This window comes from Prunus persica, chromosome G3, assembly GCF_000346465.2.
Source record: "Prunus persica cultivar Lovell chromosome G3, Prunus_persica_NCBIv2, whole genome shotgun sequence".
In the NCBI taxonomy this organism is placed as follows: domain Eukaryota; kingdom Viridiplantae; phylum Streptophyta; class Magnoliopsida; order Rosales; family Rosaceae; genus Prunus; species Prunus persica.
Window position 1 is genome coordinate 4,116,505 of NC_034011.1, and position 18,088 is coordinate 4,134,592.

General features: G+C 37.1%; 3 protein-coding genes across 4 annotated transcripts; 2 read left to right on the plus strand and 1 right to left on the minus strand.

Moving 5' to 3' along the window:
* Positions 6,527 to 7,660, plus strand: LOC18782449 (mitogen-activated protein kinase kinase kinase A). Its single transcript, XM_007217305.2, has one exon. It carries the CDS (start codon positions 6,527 to 6,529, stop codon positions 7,658 to 7,660), a length of 1,134 nt encoding a protein of 377 aa, XP_007217367.2.
* LOC18784000 (reticulon-like protein B22) lies at positions 8,201 to 10,643 on the minus strand. Of its 2 annotated transcripts, none has more exons than XM_020560348.1 (4): positions 10,345 to 10,643; positions 9,677 to 9,818; positions 8,800 to 8,869; positions 8,201 to 8,458 (listed from the first exon to the last, which is right to left on the minus strand). In XM_020560348.1, the coding sequence occupies exons 1-4, from the start codon at positions 10,353 to 10,355 to the stop codon at positions 8,436 to 8,438; spliced, it is 246 nt and encodes an 81-aa protein (XP_020415937.1). In that variant the 5' UTR covers positions 10,356 to 10,643; the 3' UTR covers positions 8,201 to 8,435. The 2 variants fall into 2 exon arrangements, with proteins under 2 accessions (XP_020415937.1, XP_007216958.2); XM_007216896.2 differs by having other exon boundaries at positions 8,201 to 8,510; positions 10,345 to 10,637.
* Positions 11,592 to 12,722, plus strand: LOC18783602 (mitogen-activated protein kinase kinase kinase 3). Its single transcript, XM_020559280.1, has one exon. The coding sequence runs from the start codon at positions 11,592 to 11,594 to the stop codon at positions 12,720 to 12,722; it is 1,131 nt and encodes a 376-aa protein (XP_020414869.1).

The window sequence follows — 18,088 nt, forward strand, 5'->3', positions numbered from 1 at the left end:
CCATTCGATCAGCCCCTCAACTGAAGGATTAATATTTGGCGATCGATCAGATAATTAGTGAGATTATGGATGAGATAACTGATTGAACTCTAATGCATGCATTAATTCCGTATTTTGTATCTTTATTTTTCTTTCTAATGGCTATGATTGTGTCCCTGATCAACAGAATTTATAGTAAGATAGGAACTAAATTTTGGCATTTTATTTGTATATATAGTAACACTATAAAACGATCAATCAATCAGCAATTCAACAATATAATTAGGAATCAACTTTATATGGGCTTTCTTTAGTCTAATTACAACCATGAGCGCATAATGGTCATACATTTCACGCATATATAACAAGTACTACTGACAAGGGCTCCCAATTAGGGGCAAGTTCAAATCCTTAAAAAGGGCAATATGTTACTTGTACAAAATGAAACCACCGAGAAAAAGAAACTATCATAAGGTCACTTATATTATTTGAGTGAAGTGACAAAGGATTATTAACCAGTTAGTAAGTTAACACAACATTAATCACTTTTTTGGGCCTATTATACAATGTCATCTCATGATCCGAATCATTCATTTTTTAGGTCGTCATTCAAGGAATATCTCTCCCAAAAAAATAGCTAATAAAAAATCATTTAACCATTTGATTATTATCATAAATATATTTCAATTGTTTATAGGAAATATCGTGTTTATTTGTTTATCTGATCCTAGATAGATGACCAAATGTTGTCTTCTTTTTGTTGTTAACGGTAGACATATTTCATTCATCAATATAAATGTTTACATCTTCCTCAAGCAACTTAAGCAATCAAATGGTGTCTAATGTGGACAATTATTTTTTGCAAGTTTATTTGATACTTGAATGTATTACCTAAAAAGGAAACGGTCTTGATCATGAGATGACATTGTGAGGTATGCTCAAACAAAGCATCATACTAAATATACTAACGGGTTATCACTATGCTCCCCTGTATAAAGTCAAAAGAGTCTTTGATAGAATGTTGAATGTTTGCTGCAAATATATATGTGCATGAAATTGTTATGTCTGTCAGTGTTAGGCTGATAATTTTGGCTTCATGGAATTATAAGAAGTAAGAAATATTTGACAAGTTTGCTTCAATTTTCAAATATAAAATTGTTGTGTTTGAAAAAATTCACACAATTACTAATCTTGTTGTGTTTAAATTGATTTTAATTAATCATGTTCGTGTTAGATCTATGTAGAATCCAACACGTGAACACAAATTGCCATCCTAGAATTTTGAAATGGGTTGCACCATGTTCGTAAATCAAATCGTAACCGTGTTGATCCTGAACACGACCTGTGGACACGAATTGCCCGGTCTGCAAACTCAAATGAATACATATACCGGTGGATCCTTAACGATACTATTAAATAAATTCTTTTATTCTAATAAATCTGCAAACTCTTTCATTAACACATTGATCACGAAAGCGGAAATGACTAGTAATTAGCAACACCTAATTATTCTTCTGGCATTCTTTGTAGCAGGAATCAACATAGTTCTGCACATTATCCTCAGTTAATAGGGTTGACGCAGTAGCAGTAACAGAATTATAAGCACATCCAGCAGTGCATTGAGATAGGCTGCTCGGGGCTTGTAGGCCGCAGTCTAGCAAACAGTCCTTGTAACAATCCCCGATGGCTGCTCCGACTCTGCCACCGGGTCGTCGGGGTTTGCGAACACGGCCAGGTCTGCGAATGCGGGGGGGTTTGATAAAACCCGGAATGCGGGGAAAGAAAAACCGGTCGGTTGAAGCTGAACCCGTGGTGATAACGTGGCGGCGGCCGCACATAGCTGCACACTCAGAAGCACAACGACCTATATCACCAATGACTGAGTTTGGTGGCGGTGGACTTGCTGCTGTTTGATCTTCAACATGAGCATTGTCATCTGGAGTTACTGTGTTAGAAGGGATGTTGATTAGATACTCTTGATGATCATCGGCTTGAACATTAACCAAAATGATCATCATAATCACCATCATGATTTTGATCATGGAAGAAGTGATGGTTCTATATCTAGTTGCTTCCATGGCTGCCTAATCCCCCTCTCGATCTCTCTTTCTTTAACTATCAGAACTTTTGTTCTGCATGTTCGAATGTTGAGCACAGAAACAGACTATTTATAGCCTCTGTACCCTTTGTCCATCTTAATTAGCAGCTCGCTAATTAAGCTAAATTATATGAAGGAAAAGAAAATACTTCCTTAATTGGTTCGTAATGATGTCTTGACTTGGATTGATTTTCGTTGATTATTCCCTGATTTTTGTTGTATTAATTCCCTGACTTGTATTGATTTCTGTTGATTGTAGAACTAACAGCCTACACTCTTGGATAGATTATGTCCTTAATCCTTGGATAGAAATTGAAACTGACACCCCTAATCTTTTGTAAAATGATTCAATTAAGTTTACAGATTACAAGCCTTGAAACCGTTTTGCGAATAGATTAGCGCTTAATCAGAACAATGAACCATTATTCAAAATTTCTGTCAGGAAATTCGCGAATTAGATCGGTGCCTGAACAACCTTGTTTGATGTAGTTTGTTCATCCAGTGTTGTAGAACATGTTCCATTTGTCCCTTTGATTAAGTAGCCAGATCAATTGTGACAAATTAATCTTAAATTGGTATAAATAATTGAACATAAAAGCCTACTGTTATGTTCTTTCTTGTTATCCCTTTGATTGAGCTGCAACCATGCATTAATCCCTTTTATGGGCTTTCAATAATCAATCAACATTATAAACTTGTGCTCATCGCAATGAACTAGACATCAATCTCATGCAATATGACAATTGGGTTTCCAATCCTATAAATAGGGCCAATGTGTACAAAACCAAACTCACCACACAAAATTTCCCATGAAGTGTGTTAAAGACATTTGAGAGAGAGAGAGAGAGAGAGAGAGAGAGAGAGAGAGAGAGAGAGAGTCTGTGAGATTAGAGCTATAGCTATGGACATGAAGGGAAGTAATATAGGAGTTGTGGCTATGATGTTCATGATGGTTGGGGTTGTTATGGGCCAATCTGTTGACCCTAACTTTTTTGATGATTCATTTTCTGATGTCACACCTTTCAAAAACTCACCTCCTCCTGTCAAAAAAATGCCACCTTCTCATCAAATCCCAAGTCCTTTTGCACCTGTCCGAAAATCACCACCTAAATCCCATTTTCCTCCAATAGACAACTCATGCCTGAGAAGCTGCCAAGTCAATTGCGTCAAATTTAATGACAATAAGATGTTTTGGAGAAGAAGGGTTTGCCTGGATGCCTGCCCTTCTAAATGCAAGATTAATGAAGGCTCAAAGTATCTCAAAAATTGTATAATTGACTGTATAAAGAACATACCCACTCTTTCTGACCCTGATTTTGGTATGTATATTCATTCAATTCCTCCAGTGTGCATGTATCTTTTAGTCCTTTTCTAACTTCAGTGTGCTAACTTCTTTTTTCCATGTTTGTGTGACAGTTGCTGAGAAAAGCATCAAGGGCCAATTGGATTTCTGCTACCACCACTGCAACCCGAGGATAAAAATAAAAAATTAGATATTTCTATTTCCCTTTCATCATCATGAATAAGAGAAAATGTTAGACAGAAATGCACTCAGAATAATAACATTGATGGAATTGCACACATGAAGGCTATTTGTCAAATCATGAATTGAATAATAAAATCTTACTTTCTTTCGATGCTACGATGGAATTTCTATCTTTTTACTTTTTACTTCAAATTCAAAGTTCTGGTATCATGCTTGTGCTGCATCTGTATATTTGATAAATAAAAATGCCATGCAAAAATCTGAGTTTGAAATCACCATATGAAATGAATCTCTTTTGGGTTATCCCACTACTTGATCATCTCAAAGTCTTTAGTTGTGCATACTTTCCTTTGCTTGAACTTATAAAACCAACAAGCTACAATAAAAAAAACCAGAACATGAGTTTTTCTTGGATATGCTTCTCAGTATAAAGGCTATATATATTTGTCTTAAGTCTCCTTGTCAGATTGTTTTCAGACATCTGTGTCTTTTATTCCCAGTCAATCGGTTCCTTTAGATCCGTCATCATTACCTCTTCAGCTTTTCAACCAGAGAACTTACAAATATTTTACCAATCATTCCAAGTAATTCACACCAAATTCAAACCGGATCCAAGTCTGGAATCAGTGAAACGAAAGCCTTAACATCAGTTGTCACAGATTCTGCTTCTAAAGAAGTTCTGGCTATGATGAATAACATAAGATAAGCAGGGAACGTGAACTTTGGTATATGCGGATGGCACCATAATTCACACCAAATTCAAAAAAAAACCTAAACCCTTCAAAAAAAAGGACCCCCGTAAAGCCGTCCGGCTACTCTTCTTTTTCAAAAAAAAAATAAAAAATTACCGAGTATAACCGGCGGCTATACTATTTATATATTTTTATAATAAAAAACAGCAGTATAGCCGGTCGGCTATACGCTTTAAGTATGCCTAGCGTCCACGTGTTAAAAACGATATAGCCACTCGGCTATACTTAACAAAACCGTAGTATAGCCGCGCGGACATACTATTTATTTATATTAAAAAAGGACCCACCTAGAGCCTATCACACACGTGTCAAAAACAGTATAGCCGCCCGGCTATACGATTTAGTAAAATAACAATAAAAAGAAACGACCTCAGCGATACTCTTCTTTTTAAATAATAAAATCTCAAGTATAGCCGCGCAGCTATACGATTTATGAAAAAACAAAAGAGGACGCGCCCAACGATTTGCACCCATGTGTCGAAATGAGTACTGTACATACAAAAAATTTATAAAAAACAGGGTATAGCCGCCCGGCTATACTATTTATATACCTAGTGCTCAAAGAAACAAACTACTAGTTCAAAGTCCTGTATCCTAGTGTTCAAAGAATTAGGGCTCTTGCTGTTACAGCAGGTGAACTTGCCTGGCTTTAACAGCTCTTGTTTGATCTTCATGTATATATTCTGTCTTGTTTTGTGACAATCTGTAAGCTATAGCCCTCTCATCCAATTCAATTTTTTATTTGAGGGCCAAAATGAAAAATGAGTCAAACTACGGGGATCAAAAACGTAAGTTAAGCCTCAAATTTATAGATTCAAGATTGAATGTTACAAACTTTATTAATTATATCAGAGCCTCAGATATAGCACACATGTACTTATTGTTGGTAGCAACCTCTGAGAGAAAACATAAGCTACATAGTATCCTGCTCTGCAGCATCTTTCTCGACCAGATCATTCGTTCTCCTCAGAATTCGAGACAAACATGAACTAATTGACTGACTGTTCTTAGCTAACATATAAAGGCAAAACAAGATAATCCTGTTTCAGGAGCAGACATATTCTAGGAAAGTTATATATGTCATATGTGTGATGTTTAAAACAAAGATACAAGTCAGGCCAAGGAGGAAAATTCCCATGAATGTATTCAAATAGTGAAAGACTTTGTATCAATGAAAAACAAAGGCTTTTTCTTCTAAAATGGAAATTATTCCTTAAAATTTACTAGGACTATTTACCTTGATGAGTTCGTTTAGGAAAGAAAATGAGATAGGGTGGAAATAATAAATTCAACTTTATCTTATGAGGTTGTCATTCTCAACACAATAAATTAAGAAGTTAAGATGAGAACACAATTCATGTCAACATGTCACGTGGTGTTACCGTCACACATAAAAAATGAAAGTGAGTTTAATAAAGAGCAAAAGAAAATATAAAAGGGAAAATCATTTTTTGTGTTTGTCATAATAAAATGTGGGTGTAAACTAAGCTCAATCATTTAATAAAGAGACAATAAAATTAATATAAAAAAACGAGATTATGCTTTCAGCGGGTTGGATAATATTAAACAACGGCCATGATGTTTCCAGCTATTTATTACAAATTGGTAGCAGTCAGTCATTTATTACATTTCACAAAATAAAATCTTCTTATTTGATTTTTTTGTTGAGAGAATCTTTTAATTAAAGCGCAAGGAAAGGCCGCGAAAGAAAATTTGACCGTTAGAACGCTTACCTCCTCCTTCGCTTTCTCTATGTAATAGAAAGAGGAAACCCAAACACCACACCAGGAAAAAGCAAACTCAGATTTCAAGAACCCTCACAAAAACTTTCACCGCGTCAAAATTAAGCAGAGAGAAAACCCTAAAACGTTCGTTTCGATCTCTCTTCTCCGTATCAACGATATCGTCGTCTTCGTTGATCACCTACTTTCTCTGTTTCGTCTCTTTTTCTCTTACCCATTTCAATTTGATCGTTTTCTTCAAAATCACGAGCTTCAATCACCGCGTCAAAGTTACGCAGATAGAAAACCCTAAAACGTTCGCTTCGATCACTCTTCTCTGTTTCAATGATATCGTCTATTTAGTTGATCACCCACTTCTCTGCTTCGTCTCTTTTTCTCTTACCCATTTGATCATTTTCTCCGTTAATTTGTTTCTGTCAGACCCAGAATCAAAAGCTTCAATTTTCGTTTCTACAAAGTACAAAAAACAATGGGTTCTTTGAAGAGGAAAAGAGAAACCCAGAAGGAAGACGAACCAGGGCATTTAGAGAAGAGTTTTTTACTTACTGGGTGTGGCTCGTGGGTTCGAGGGCGGAAGCTCGGCCAAGGCGGATTTGGGTCGGTTTATTTGGCCTCTGTGAAAAAACCCAAATTAGGTAGCGAGGGTTTTCCGGTGATCATGGCGGTGAAATCGGCATTGATGGTTGAATCGCTTGAGCTGATGATCGAAAAGTCACTTCTTGAAACGCTTCGTAGCAGCCCTTTTGTTATCGACTGCTATGGAGAAGATGTGACTGCTGGGTTTGGTCATAATTTGGTATACAATGTCTTCTTGGAGTATGCTGATGGAGGAACAGTGGGGGATTTGATAAAGCAATCTGGGGGCTCTGGGCTCTGTGAATTACAAGTGAGGAAGTATACAGAGTCGATTTTGAAAGGGGTTCAGTACATTCATGAAATGGGTTTTGTGCACTGTGATTTGAAGCCTGAAAACATCTTATTTGTGACCTCTGGTTCTGGTTTTGTGCCCAAAATTGGGGACTTGGGACTGACAAAGAGGGCTATGAGCAAGCGTTCTTGTAGAGGCACTCCAATGTACTTATCTCCTGAAACAGTGCTCGATAGAATTCAGGAGAAGCCTTCTGATATTTGGGCATTGGGCTGTGTTGTGCTGAAGATGCTCACTGGGAGGCATCCATGGGATACAAAAGCCGGCGTGAAACTTCATGACCTAAAGCCTCAGATTGCTTCTGGAGTTCCTAACATTCCTGGTGGGTTATCTGAAGAGGCGAAAGATTTCTTGAAGAATTGCTTTGTGAGGGACCCTTCACAGAGGCTCACAGCAGCTAAGCTAGTGCACCATCCCTTTGTGACTGAAGTTGATGAGATTGGACAGGTTAAAGTTGAACCAATGAAGGAAGTTTCTTCAGTGTTATCTTCTGAGCACTGTGTTATTGATTATGGTAGTTTCATACCACTTGGAAGTTGGAGCTCTGAAGAGGCAGAGGAGATGGAGCAACAGATTCTTCCTTTGGCCCTCATGTCCCCTAAAGATTCAACCCCTGTGATCCCAACCACTGGGTGCCAAAAGCCATCAGCTTTTCCTATATTGGGTGCAGCTTAGTTTATATTGTTTTGAAGCCTTCCATGAATTGATGTAAGGCTTGATATGTATATTCATTTCTTGGCGGCTGTATAGTTTTTATGTTAATATAGAGAGCTAATAGTTCCACTTCGATCTCTTTTCCTAATGTGCGTTGGTGTTACTGTTTTACTGATGTAGATTATCTCACTAATCATTGCATTTGACCAGTAGTTTACAAGTTGGGATTAAATCAGTAAAAAGTAAAATGTGCATGCTTGCCCCAAAATACAGGTGAATCCAACTTATCAAACTCATTCAACAGTTAAAGGCCTGTCGACAGCAATATTAAATGTATATCTTTTTCCTTAATCAGCATAGGGACAACAAGACTACCTTTTTGTTTCCAAAATTATCCAAAGTATAACTTGTTCATGGTAAAACAGAGAACTGTCGAAGAAACATAGTTTTTCTTTGGACTTTCATTTTTCCGATTTTTCATTTCTAGTCAGTAAAAATTCTAATCAACAATGTCAGCACAAAGGTTGTAGCAAAAACTAATGACCAGCATTTATTCAGCAATGGTATCAATTATTCAACAATTTGTATTGTAAAATTGTATGTCTTGGTTCACAATATTGTACCACCCCAAAAGGGGTCAGGCACAAAGTCGTATGTACACAGAAACTATGAGTAGCTCGAAATACAACCACACAAAAAATATACAGAGATTCATTGTACATGGAGGTTACATAAAACATAAGCTACGTAGTATCTTGCTCTGCAGCATCTTCCTCCGCTAGACCATTCGTTCTCCTCAGAAATCAAGACAAACATGCACTGATTGACCGACTGATCTCAGCTGACATATAAAGGCAAAACAAGCATAATCCTGTTTCAGGAGCAGACAGATTCTAGGAAAGTTATATATATGTGATGTTTAAACAAAGATACAAGTCAGGCCAAAAAGGAAAATTTACATGAATGTATTCAAATAGTGAAAGACTTTGTATCAATAAAAAAACAAAAAAACAAAACAAAAGCAAGTGGCAAATCAGACAGTGGCTACTGAATCTGACAAAACAACACATAAGTTGCCACCCTGCTTTTTATCTTAAAAGACCAAACTACGAAAACAATCTCAGCTACGAAAAGGTAACAGATTTAAGCAAAAAAAATACCAGCATAGGCAACTGTAAGACCTGACACCAACCGTGCCAAAGCTGATAGCATGTAAAGACAAAACACCACCTGGAGAAAGATTTAAATGAGAAGTTATCGGGCTAGCTGTCTGCAAGAACTACTTATGATTAACAAATTTGCGTAGCTTTATTTACGTGATAACATGTTATCACGATACTGATAAGCTACATCTACAACCATCGCAAAGGAAAGGAAAATAAAAATCAATTTGATAGACTAGCACAGAAGCAGACAGCTTTAATAACACACGATGGCCTGTCAGCCAAAGGACCGGACATGGGACCGCAAGATGCCTTTACTCAGGTCAAAAGTTTCATGATTAGAATTTAGAATTGATAGCTAGAAAAATATAGTGAGGGCTGTCTGTACTCAGTGCAAAAAGTTAATTTTCTACTATAGCAAAGCTACAAATCAGCTACAAAGATATTCTTTATTATCTTGTGGACTTGTTATTACAAGTACATTTTAGCTTCCATTCTATTCTTCTAAAATACACTGCAGTAGAAGAGAATGTGCATTATGGAGTACCCTCGAAGTGGCATCCAAGTCTTCCCAGTGAAAAAGACAAATGCAAGCATGAAAACACATGTGCACACATAACAACATGCATATGGAGCTCAATACCAAAAGAAATCCAAATTTCTACAATTACAAAGTTCAAAATATGTCCTGACTTGGGCCACTTTATAATTCTTAAGACATGTATTAGCACCTCTCTTGATACTTGAAGCTCGCAGCAGCTTATGTCTACATGTTAGCCGTTGAAAGTTTTCATCCATAGCCACCAAGTAATAGAGACTGTGCAAAAGCTTGATACCAAAACAAAAATCCATTGCAGTCATCAAGCATTATTACCTTGAAAAACAACCTCTTGTCATGCCCTGTGTCTGGAACCCTCAATACAGACTCAGCTGCTCCTATGGTATTGGCTAACCATGCAACAATGCTATTAGCAGTGTCCTGCGAAATCTGCCACTCGAGTGGATCGACGGTTACCCTAGTCAACAATAAAACTAGATACTTCAACACAAAGATCACCATTAACCACAACAATCGTATCAAATCGATAAATTCATGATATGACACAGAAAACGCTTATCAAACAATACCATTCACACAATTATAATTTGAAACAAAGAACCACAAATTCTCAGTTCATCTATCATGGTAACAATTCCATTTTTCTTCAATCCCCCATAACCTATTTCAATTCCAATGCATCCATTCAAGACAACCCTACAGAATTAAAGAGCCTATCAAAATCTAAACAAAACCCAAATTTCTCAAAATCATTCTTAATCAAACTCAATTACAGCACAACAAATTTGCATTCAATTTTCAACCATTATCAGATAAAACCAGACTCCAAATTGACCCAATAACACAAGAACAAGACTTTAGAAACCCAAATTCCTCAAAACCCAGAAAAATAAACCAAAAACAGAAAGAAAAGCAGTCGCTTTCCCGCATTTGCTGGGCAGACAAAACAAGTGCGCAAAGGAAAATGGGGAATTTGGACTTACGAGATGTTCATCTGGCGAAAGAGAAGGCCGAGAATGGCGAGCGAGCAGAGGAGGACGATGAGGACATCGGAGACAAGAGAGACGAGGCCGGAGTTGCAATGTTTCTATACGGATACTTCGAATTGCACCCAGTTCTTTTTCTCACCACACCCATATATCCTCACAAAAATTTCCTAACCTTCCCATTCTATCCTCATTGATTGTTAATTGTTCGATTTCTTTTTAGCTAAAATAAAGTGAAGAACATAATCATGGTGGTTCACACCATGGTTAGAAGGTCGTGTGTTAAGTATGACAATTACTATTTTTTGTCAAACCAAAACTCCTTGGGTATTTTATATATATATATATATATATATATATATATTTTCTTCTAAAATGGAAATTATACTTCAAAATGTACTAGGACTATTTACTTCGACAAGGTCTCGTTTAGGAAATAAAATGGGATAAGGATGTAAATAACAAATTCAACTTTATCCTATCACGTTGTCCTTCTCAATATAATAAATTAAGAAGTTAAAATGAAAACATAGTCTATGTCAACATGTCACGTGGTGTTACCGTCATACATAAAAAATAGAGGGAGGTTAAGAAATGAATGGAAAATTACTTTTCTCTGTCCAAAAATTAAAAATTAGATATAAAACCGAAAATCTCTTCTTTTTTTTCTTGTTTTTTGTGCATTATAATAAAATGTGACACTAAACTCAGCCATTTAATAAAAGAGGAAATAAAAAAAGCAAGGTCTTATAAACAAAAAGAAAAACGGCTTATGCCTTCAGCGGTGCAGATGGTACTAAACCAACGGCCCAGATTTCACAAAATAAAATAATGACAACAATGAAAAAAATCTTTTATAAGATTGTTAATTAGGGCGCAAGGAAAGGCCGCGAAACGAAAATATGACCGTTAGAGGGCTCACCGCCTTCAACCCTTATCATAAAGGAAACCCAACTCCACCAGGAAAAGGGAAAATCAGATTTCATAAACCCTCACACAAAGTCACAAGCTTTCAATCAACGCGTCAAATTTAAGCAATATAAAACCCTAAACGCTTTGCTTGCTTCAATTTCTCTTATATCGTCTTCTTCGTGGATCACCCACTTCTCTGCTTCTTCAACATCAATCAGTTCATCTCTTTTGCTATTTACCCAGTTAATCGTTTTCTCTGTCTGTCCCTTTGTTTTTGTCTCAAAACCCAGAAGCCAAAAGATTTAATTTTGTTTTCACAAACTACAAGAACAATGGGTTCATTGAAGAGGAAAAGAGAAACCCAAAAGGAAGACGAACCAGAGCTTGTTAAGAAAGAGAGGAGTTTGTCACTTCCTGAGTGTGAGTGGATTCGAGGGCGGATGCTCGGCAAAGGCGGATTCGGGTCGGTTTATTTGGCCTCTGCGAAAAAACCCAAGTTGGGTGGCGAGGGTTTGCCGGCGATTATGGCGGTGAAGTCGGGACGGGTCTTTGAATCGCCAGAGCTGCTCATGGAAAGGACACTTCTTAAAATTTTTGGCGACTGCCCTTTTGTTATCCACTGTTATGGATCAGATATGACTGCTGATGCTGAAAATAAATGTACATACAATGTGTTCATGGAGTATGCTGATGGAGGAACAATGAGGGATTTGATAACGAAATCAGGGGGTTGCGGGTTGCTTGAGCCCCAAGTAAGAAAGTATACAGGGTGTCTTCTGAAAGGGCTTCAGTACATTCATGTAAGGGGCTGTGTCCACTGTGATCTGAAGCCTGAAAATATATTGCTTGTGAGTAACAGTGATGGTGATTTTGTGCCCAAAATTGGGGACTTTGGACTGGCAAAGTTTGCTGTCTATAAAAAAAAGAGTCGCAAGGAACCTGCTTGTCAAGGCACTGCAATATATTTTTCACCAGAAGTCGTGCTTTATGGAAATCAGGAGAAGCCTTCTGATATTTGGGCCTTGGGTTGTGTTGTGCTCGAGATGTTAACAGGGAGGTGGCCGTGGGATTTGGAAGCCGGCGCGACACTTGGAGACCTACAGCTTCTGATTGCTTCAAAAGTTCCCACTGTTCCTGGCTGGCTATCAGAAGATGCTAAAGATTTCTTGCGAAAGTGCTTTGTGAGGAACCCTTCTGAGAGGTTGGAAGCTGCTAAGCTATTGAACCACCCTATTGTGACCAAACTTAATGGGCTTGGAGAGGTCAAAGTTGAGCCATTAAAGAAGCAAGTCTCTGCAGTGCCATCCTCTGAGAATTGTGAAAAGGCAGGAGGTTCAAAACCTGGGGATGCAGAGGAGATTCTTCCCTTGGCAGTCCTGTACCCTGGGGACTCAAAACCTGTGATTCTTCCAACCACTGTGTGCCCAAAGCCATCAAATGTTGCTATAACTGGTGCAGCTTAAAGCTTTTTCATGGATTAGTATGATACCTCATCATTCTGTACATTCTTTACTTGGTGGCGGTACTGATTTCATTATTAATAGAGAGCTAGTTCCACTTTGATTTCTTTCACTTGGTTCATTTTTCAAGTGTCTTCTTGTTTTGTACTTTGCATTTGATCCACTAGGTTTATATACGGTACAAGTTGGGATTAAATCAAGTAAAAAGGTTCATGATTGCCCCAAAATACAGGTCATTCTAACTTATAGGCAGCAATATTGAATTCATATAGTTTCCCTCAATTAACATAGGGACAACAAGATGGACATCTGTTCTTTATTGTTCCCAAAGTACATTTTTGTTTTCGAAAGTTCCCGTTGTTCATGGTAAATTAGAGCACTGTGGAAGAAACATTGTTTTTCCTTGGACTTTCATTTTTCCCACATCTTTGCCTTTGTGATTTCCAGAAAGCAATAATTCTAATCAACAATTTCAGCTCAAAGGAAATTTGTAACAGATTCCTAGCTATGGCTTTTTACCATCATTTTCTTGATCACGAAAGCGGGCTGCTGGTGGGGGGGGTGGTGGTACTAGAGGATCAGTACTATGGTTGTAAGGGGAAGGAGTGGGGGAGGAGGACTACGTAAGGGACGAAGTAGTCCAGGGTTGTACTGGATTGGATTCGGTTGCACTACTTGAAACTATAAGCACAAGAAAAATGTTCATCATGAGCAACATGATGTTCATGGCTGCTCCTCTCAATCTCTCTCAAGAAATGTTTATCTATATATGTTGGATGTTCAATTGAACACAAGTCCTGTATTTATAGCCTCAATTAGAACGTACCCTTAATTTGGTATGATGAGTATTGAGATCAAATTTTGCGTCATGTGTATATATGGAAACAATTAACATTATTAATTACGATGATGATGAGCACATAATTCATGTGTAATTGGAGGAAATTCCACTAATAATTGTAATCATTCCTGGTAATTCCCGGTTCTTGGATTGAGAAACAGAGGAGCTAATTGTAATCAAATATCATTCCACTACCCATAACTTGAGGAAAAAGGAAACGACAGAAATTAATTTTGTAGAATAAGCAGCTCCTTAATTTGCACCTGCTTTTAAATAAACCTCAATATTAACAACAAGCCCATAAAATCTTAAATGACCTTGCAAGCCCAAAAATAGGTAGGTAAGTTATAACTTTTAGCCCACGCGAAATTTAACAGTGAGGATGTTATATATGGACCCTTCCCTTGTACCCTTGTAAGCCCACAAATTTGAAATGTTTTCCACTTAAATATATTATATGTAGCTGCATCTGCTTACACTTTTGTGTATCCGCCGGTATGTGTAAATCATTATACGATTAATATGATCACATTGGTTAACCCACCATGACACCATATAATGATTCAAATCAAATTGTTCACGCCTGTTAGGTTGGACTAAAATAAGAATTTGAGTGTTTAGCACTAATCATGTTTTGGGCTAAACAATTAAAACAGCATATAGATTGGGGAAAAAACAATTGGAGTTCATTGTCACATTTGATTGACAGCACATAGATTGGGGAAAAAATAATTTTATTATATCAATCGGAGGCTCATCAGAACACAGACTTTTATCGTTGGTAATTATTACATGGATCCAATTCAATACTGCGATTCTTAGATTCAAATCAACTTATAGATAGGATCTTATCTCTCAACCTAACAGTCTCGATCACAATAGCTCAGAATACGTCTTGCAGTTGTTGTAGCAGGAAGCAACATGTTTGCGCACTTCATCAGCATCTGCAGCTAGCATTATAACACAAAAATTAAACTTAAATCATGACTAAATTATAAGTAGACAAACAAAATCTCGTATGAATATTTTACAAATAAAATGGTGATATATAGCATACCTGCATCATGTGTTAATTCCGCGGATTTAGTAGTAATGAAGTGATAAGCACATCCAGCAGTGCATTGATAGAGGTTGGGGGGCATTTCATAGTTGCATCTGTTGTAACATTCAGACTTACAAAAGGTATAAGGGGAATGGCGCCCCGCGATATATTGGGGACGGGGAAAGCCCGGTTCAGGAAGGCGGCCGCGGAGGCATAAGCTATCGTTGAAGACAAAGCGGCGGCAGCATTCTAGTGAACAGGATTCATCACATAAAAGTTGATTAATATCGCGAATGCGGCCTTCCAACGAAGAGGGTGATTTTGAATTTGGGTTTGGTGTTGGTGGTGGCGGTGGCGGCAGTGGCGGCGATTCTAAATCAGTACTAGTATCGCCGCCATCGGAAGGAGGTGGAGGACGAGTAATGTAGGGACGAAATGCTCTTGGTTTGTAGTGGTGGATTGGAATTGAGTGCACTGCATGAACGAGGAGCACAAGCATAGTGTTGAGCATGAGCATCATGATAACATTCCACCTAGAAGTACTTGTTGCTTCCATCTTAATCTTCTCTCTCTGTCTCTCTCTATGTGTTTGTGTGTTTAATTTTCAGAATTTTTGTGGTATATTTTTCGATGTTGATGAAAACAAGTTAGCCCATGTATATATATAATTTGATTATAGTAGGAAATAAAGATTGCTAAGGCACAATCTTTGTCCATCTTAACTTTGAATCTTGTTTTTGTGTCATTTTGATATTGTCCTGCAATGAATTATTTACAGTCATCTGTGATCTGTGAGTGAAAGAAACAAGATTAGAGAAAACCAAAAAGACTGAGCCCGGACCATGCAAGAAGCAGCAAAGATTTTATTTGATAGCTATAGCTTTTATGATATCATATACAATGTTTGTTGACATGACATTCTAGGAGACAGAATTATTACGTATCCATTTCGCCACTTGTATATATATTCTTTCATTCTAATAACAATCAGGGATCATATCTATCTCAACCCAACAGTCTTTGTGAATACTTCTTGCACTTCTTGTAGCCGAAAACGAACATGTTTTTCACTTCTTAGCATCACCAGCTGGCTTTAATTATAACAAAAAGACTTACAAAAACAAAACTTAATTACATCAATTGTTTGTGTGTATGACAAAAACTTATGTGCTCTTGTTCTTATCAAGGGGCGTGATATTATTGAGTGGCAGAATAATCCAGTTAAAAGATGACATGTGTTCAAATTTAATGATTAGTTTTTATTTCTAATGAGTGTCAAAATAGTCCAGTTAAAAAATAACATATGTTCAAATTTAATGATTAGTTTTTAATTCTAATCACATACCATGTTTTAAGTATTGTGGCACCACGTACCTGATTTTCTAGTACTTTTTCTTGTTATCCACTTGGTTGAGCACTTAGGAGATAGTAACCAATAATTACACCATACACTAATTTGCCTGCCAATCCAATCCTATGATTCAGAAGCAGAGGTGCTAATTGTGATCATTCCACTATGCTCCTTAATCAAATGAAATAAATATTAACAGCTATCTATAGCTTGAAGAAAAAGAAAAACTTAGAAGCTTTTGTGCCTCTTTCCCATAATCTTGTAAGCTCATAATCTTGTAAACTTTGAATCTTTTAACTACAAGGTGTGGTTTGGTTGACAAACTGTAACTTTCAACTGGCGAGCTATCTGGTGCCTCAATGTCAGGGGTTCGAAACCCATTGGATCTCTGATATAGATTTTGTGATAGGAGTACGTTAGGAAAAGCAAATGTAGGACACTAAAATTGTTACATCCATTATTGATTTCGCCACTGCTATTCTTTAATTCTTATAGAGATGATATCTTATGTCAACCCAACTGTCCTTGAGAATACTTCTGGCACTTCTAGTAGCAGGAACCAATATCTTTCTTCAATTTCTCAGCATCTGCAACTATACCATAGGTCCATATGAAGACACAAAAACTTGATGATGATGATGATAGAAAACTTGAAATAAATAAATAAACAAAACTTGTATCTATGTGCATAATAAGGACCACTCATGTGTAGATAATATTACGTCACGTACCTGAATCATCATTGGATTGGGTTGGGGTTGTGGTAGTAATGAAATTATAAGCTCATCCAGCACTACATTGATAGAGGTTTGGCGGCATTTGTTCGGAGCATCTGAGATAGCAATAACCACCACAACCCATGGGAAGAATTTTGGGTTGGTCTGGGAGTTCAGGAGGGTTTGGAGAGGGATTGGATGAATTATCCTTACTCATTTCCCCGCGGCATTCATAGGAACAGGATTCATAACATAACGCGTGTTAAGTAGTGATGAAGTACCGGATGGCGGCGGTCCATTTGGATTTAGATATGGATTCGGACTTCGCGGAGGAGGAGGAGGAGGAGGAGGAGGACTAAATTCTGGAAAATAAATTCGGCCCTGTGGAAGTGGTTGCACTACATGAACAAGCAGCACAAGCATAACGTTGATCATGAGCATCATAGTAATATTCCAGCTGGAGGTGCTAGTTACTTCCATGGCTATGCCCCCTCTCAATTTCTATTGCTTATGTTGTCACAAATATATGTTCGAAGTTTAACACAAAGCTAGCTTACTATTTGTAGCTTTATTAACGAAACCTTTAATTTGTCCATCTTCTTGACAGACAGTCATATTAGGGAATTCCATTATGAATAATTAAAAGTATTATACCCTTAACTATAGGAAATGACAGAAATTATTAATTTGCCTGGCAATCCGGCCCTTTGATTTTGAAATTATAGAGGAGCTAATTGTAATCACTCCACTGCCCATAACTAGAGGAAATGACAGAAACTAAAAATTTGGAAGAAAACATATTCTGCTCATGAAGTCAATATCAATATGAATGACTAAACACTAATCCAAAACCCATTTATATCGTTTTTGTGATCAGGTTCAAATCAATCGAGCCCACAAATTTTGTGTCAAGTTCGAATCGTATTATCATGTTGTATTTAAAATCTAAATAATATTCTTTCTGGGATCTTTTTTGCTAAGTTTCCTTATACATGGGAAATGGATATTGGTTTTTGGTAAAGTGATCTCCACCAAAAGGATTAAAGAAGATGCACCTTGGAGACAAGGAAACAAATCGATCAAGGGCTAGATGAAGGATTTTGGTGAAGAGATTGGAAATGCAACACCACAAAAGAAGCATTGAAGACCAAAATGAAACAAACAATTTTAAGATAGAAAATTCAAGTGATTGAGACCCAGATTCGAATCCATGCACCGTTAGAGAATTGGGTTGTTGTTAATCAAATCAAACAAAATGGTGAACGTTTAAATGACTTAATGAATTTGAGTAGAACCAAACAGTGGGACATGAATGTAGAGTGAATATAATATATGCATGCATACCATTATTTGGTGTCCTCAAACAATTCTTGCATTTTATCAACACATCTATTCACTCTAGTTTTTTTTTTTTTTTTT

Excerpts from the sequence above, each read along its gene's own strand:
- LOC18783602 (XM_020559280.1), top strand. The coding sequence starts at position 11,592 with ATGGGTTCATTGAAGAGGAAAAGAGAAACCCAAAAGGAAGACGAACCA.
- LOC18782449 (XM_007217305.2), top strand. The coding sequence starts at position 6,527 with ATGGGTTCTTTGAAGAGGAAAAGAGAAACCCAGAAGGAAGACGAACCA.
- LOC18784000 (XM_007216896.2), bottom strand. Across the intron at positions 8,870-9,676 it reads ACAAGAGGTTGTTTTTCAAG|GTGGTGTTTTGTCTTTACAT; the intron begins GTAATAATGCTT and ends ATCTTTCTCCAG. Across the intron at positions 8,511-8,799 it reads TCTTACAGTTGCCTATGCTG|GATTATGCTTGTTTTGCCTT; the intron begins GTATTTTTTTTG and ends CTCCTGAAACAG.